Here is a 3,563-nt window from a genome sequence, read left to right as displayed (position 1 = left end):
GTGTGCCAAGCCATTTGCAGTCAGAGTTTATAGGTGAATACAAAGAGCCCACGGTGAAGTTTTACTGAGCTGAAGTACAGTTGTAAACTGAAACTGTACTCAGTATGTTACTATACGATATGCAGCACTGGTACTAATTATTACCACAAGCTGTGTCCTTGAATGAAGGGAAAAAAGCCAAACCCAACAAAAGGCAAAAATGCAGCTTCATAATAGCTTTCCTAAAATTAAGTCTGAAGAATCCATTAAAAAGTATTAGGGGTGCACCAATAAAGATTTTTTTTTGGCCAGTATGGCTGACTATTAACCAGGCATATTGGCCGATACCAATATGATAGCTGGTTTATAGGATTGCAGCCCCACAGCTTAGAGACCAGCATCTGGCTGGTAAGTCTGTGGCGGGAGAAGGAATGTGGGGGAGGGAAGGCACATGGAGAGGACATATTGAGGCCCTGACGGTGAAGGAGGGAATGGGGCAGGGGTAGGCACTGCCCAGGCAGGACGGTGAATGTGACCCTGGGGCCAGGGTCACATTCGGCCCCTCCCATACCCCGCCGCCAGCTTACTGGCCAGATGCTGCTTGCCAAGCTGTTGGCCTGCATTCCTGGCCATATGCACGTGGAATTTATTGGTGACATTATCAGCTACACTGGCCCAAAAAAGCCAATTGCTGATAACGTTAATTTTCCTTTTATTGGTGCCAATCCAATACGTGACTGATATATTGGTGGACCTGTAAAAAAAAAAAAAAAAAAAAAAAAAAATGCAGAGCAGTTGTTATTGAGAGAGAGTGATGATTAAGGGCCTTTAAGCAGGGCCTTTAAGCATAAACAGCTCTCAATTTTTATTTAATGCCTAAATATTTTGGTGATGTGTGTATTGGGGGTATTTTATTGCTAGATTAAAAACAGCTTTAATACTAATGACTCTTTGGAAGTGTAGAGTACCTCTGAAAATCAAGCCATTTATTAAAAGAACAAGAGCCCTTAAACCTTGCCAGCCATACTGATACCACTTGACAAGTAACATATCTTCAGTTCATTAATAACTTGATAAAAGTTTGTGACCTTTTGGGTAGGTGGCTGAGTATATCCAATATATTAGAAAAGCCTGATTTGTAGCGTACAGGAATATGTTTTGTATTCCTTCAAATAATTTGAGTACTTTAGCTGAACTCAGAGTAGCAGCTTGTAGGTAGTTAGGGTTGGCATGCCAGCATATATTAAATATTATTACCTGAGATGCTTCATAAACATACTTAACACCACAGTTGGCTTATTTTTCAGTGCCCAGGAATATGATACCATTTTGGCTTTCAGAAGCCCAGCACCCTATTCATGAGAATTTGTCTTTTAGTGAGAGATTTCCCAGACTTTTTTTTTTTTTTTTTTTACTGGTGCTGTATAAGGAATGATCCTTTTGTGAAAGGGTAGTGCAACAGTGGTGTGTTTGTTCAGATTTGAATGAATCTAGAAATGTTTTAAGACTCTGATTATATTTCTGTATAGAATTCTGTGGAAGAAAAATGAAGTTGCAGATTATGAAGCTACAACATTTTCCATCTTCTACAACAACACTCTCTTTCTGGTCTTGGTCATCATTGCTTCATTTTTTGTGCTGAAGAATTTCAACCCCACTGTGTATCCTTTACTATTTCATAAAAACATTTTGAAGACTGCTCCCATAAGCCTTTCCTTGATAGTCATGTAGTTTCCTAATTGTTTGTGGGTTTGAGGTTTTATTTGATTGCATGTAGAGTTGACTATACTTCTCTTTGCTGACTTTGGGACATTTAGATAAGAACATCAAGCAGAGCATACCAGGGCACCTTCCCATTGTATTTGCATGTGGCTTTGGAAGTTTCAGAGGTATTGTGAAGAAGGATGGTATAGAGAAACTGTCTGGGTATTGACAATTCAATTAAATACAACTATTTGTAAAATAACAAGAGGCAGTTAACATTTATACAGAAATGTCTTAGTGCCAGGAATATATTTGGGTTTAATTTATTTCAAAATAGTCTCTGTCTTTAAGCCTTCTTCAGGCCATGGTATTTGTAGTATGTCCTAAAATTCCCATCCAGCTGAACACCACTTCACGTGCTGCTTTTCAAATTAGTACTGAATGTTTACTTCAAAAGTGTTTTGTTTTGGCATTTACAGAAGTTCAAATCCTTAACATTTTCCCTACAGAAACTACATTCTGTCTATAAGTGCATCATCTGGACTGATCGCTCTGCTGTCTACAGGATCCAAGTAGACAAAACAGTGATTAGATGTTTGTACCTCTGGGTGGGTTCAGTTTCATTGCAAAGACTTGAGGGCAGGAATATAAACATTTGCTTATAGGCTGAAAACTTAAGGGATTTTTACAGCACAGTGTAAAGTGAATGACAAAAATATTTTTGTTCTCCTAAGATGTTCTGGTGGATAGTTGGAGTGGATCAGCCTTTTTTTTTTTTTTGATTAGCAGAAAAAAGAGCATGTGAGAAGTTTAATAAACTGAACTCCTTTGAAACACTCTGTTACCACAATTGGGGTGACTGTCTAATGTTTGGAGTTTCAATAAACCCAATTGGGCTACACAGAATAGCACAGAGAATAGTTCTGCTCCAAATAAACAACAGATTCTCTTTCAAATGATGACTCTTTCTGTACAAGAGCTTCACTTAGAAAAAAAGTGACAAATCTCCCACTTTATAATTTGAAAGGTTTAATAAAAATGAAAAGAACATCCTGATTGTAGTGGCCTCTATACTCTTGATGCTATAAACTTCAGGAAGCACAGGGGGCTTCCAGTGGCAAAATGTTAGTAGGGCCTAGTATTTTATGCAAGCCTCCCTTTGCCTGTGGAATTGTGTGTTTGAGTAAAAAGTTACACTCTGGTTTAAATCAGTTCCTCATTTTAGCTAACAACCTTGATATAAAACAGAGTTTAAATTCTATTGGCAGTCATTCTGAAACAGGTGCAAATATCAATTATTCCATTTATCTCCAAGAAAATCTGGAATCCCAGAAAGATGGCTGGTTTATAGGTCAACATTGAAACCATTCTGTTGTCCCCTGGCAACGAGTGTGGCAGTGCAACCTCTACAAAAAGGTGCTGCTGACACTCGCAGAGTACCTGTGGGCGATTGCTTCTTGCCACCCCCCTGCTGCTGACACTGCTGGCGGCAGCTGCAGGCAGTCAGTGATCACTGCTGGCTGCCACTGCCAGTGGTGGCTGCGGGTGGTTGCCAACCCTTGGTACTCACCCACCACCCTGCCGCTGTGCTCCCACCGCCATGCCCCCTTCTCCCCACCCTTGCCAGCCACCAGGGGTACGCGTCATTCATGCTTCTGTTTTTCACTTTAGTTGGGTTTTCTTGCTAGTTCACTAATTGGCAGCTTCAAACAGTTCTTTTCTTCCCACACAAAAAAACTCTTCATGCCAAAACTTACAGCTAACATAATTAAGATATTACTAACCCTAAAAATGTGCATAGGGAAAGGCTATAATAGAGCATGTATAATGCTGAAATAGGAAATGGGCTACTGAACTGAACATTTGTAAACAGATTTAAT

General features: G+C 39.7%; 1 protein-coding gene across 1 annotated transcript in view; it reads left to right on the top strand.

The window, feature by feature from the left end:
* The window catches only part of SSR3 (signal sequence receptor subunit 3), a 10,137-nt gene extending 7,398 nt beyond the window's left edge, over nt 1-2,739 (top strand). The window contains exons 4-5 of the mRNA XM_019503187.1: nt 1,509-1,640; nt 2,193-2,739. Of these exons, the coding sequence (XP_019358732.1) occupies nt 1,509-1,640; nt 2,193-2,259 (199 nt within the window). The 3' untranslated portion in view covers nt 2,260-2,739. The remainder of the gene's footprint in view (nt 1-1,508; nt 1,641-2,192) is intronic.
* Nucleotides 2,740-3,563: the final 824 nt, after the last annotated feature.

This window comes from Gavialis gangeticus, unplaced genomic scaffold (genome assembly GCF_001723915.1).
Source record: "Gavialis gangeticus isolate Ggan-Ray unplaced genomic scaffold, GavGan_comp1, whole genome shotgun sequence".
Lineage (NCBI taxonomy): Eukaryota > Metazoa > Chordata > Crocodylia > Gavialidae > Gavialis > Gavialis gangeticus.
This window is presented reverse-complemented; position numbering and strand designations above follow the sequence as displayed.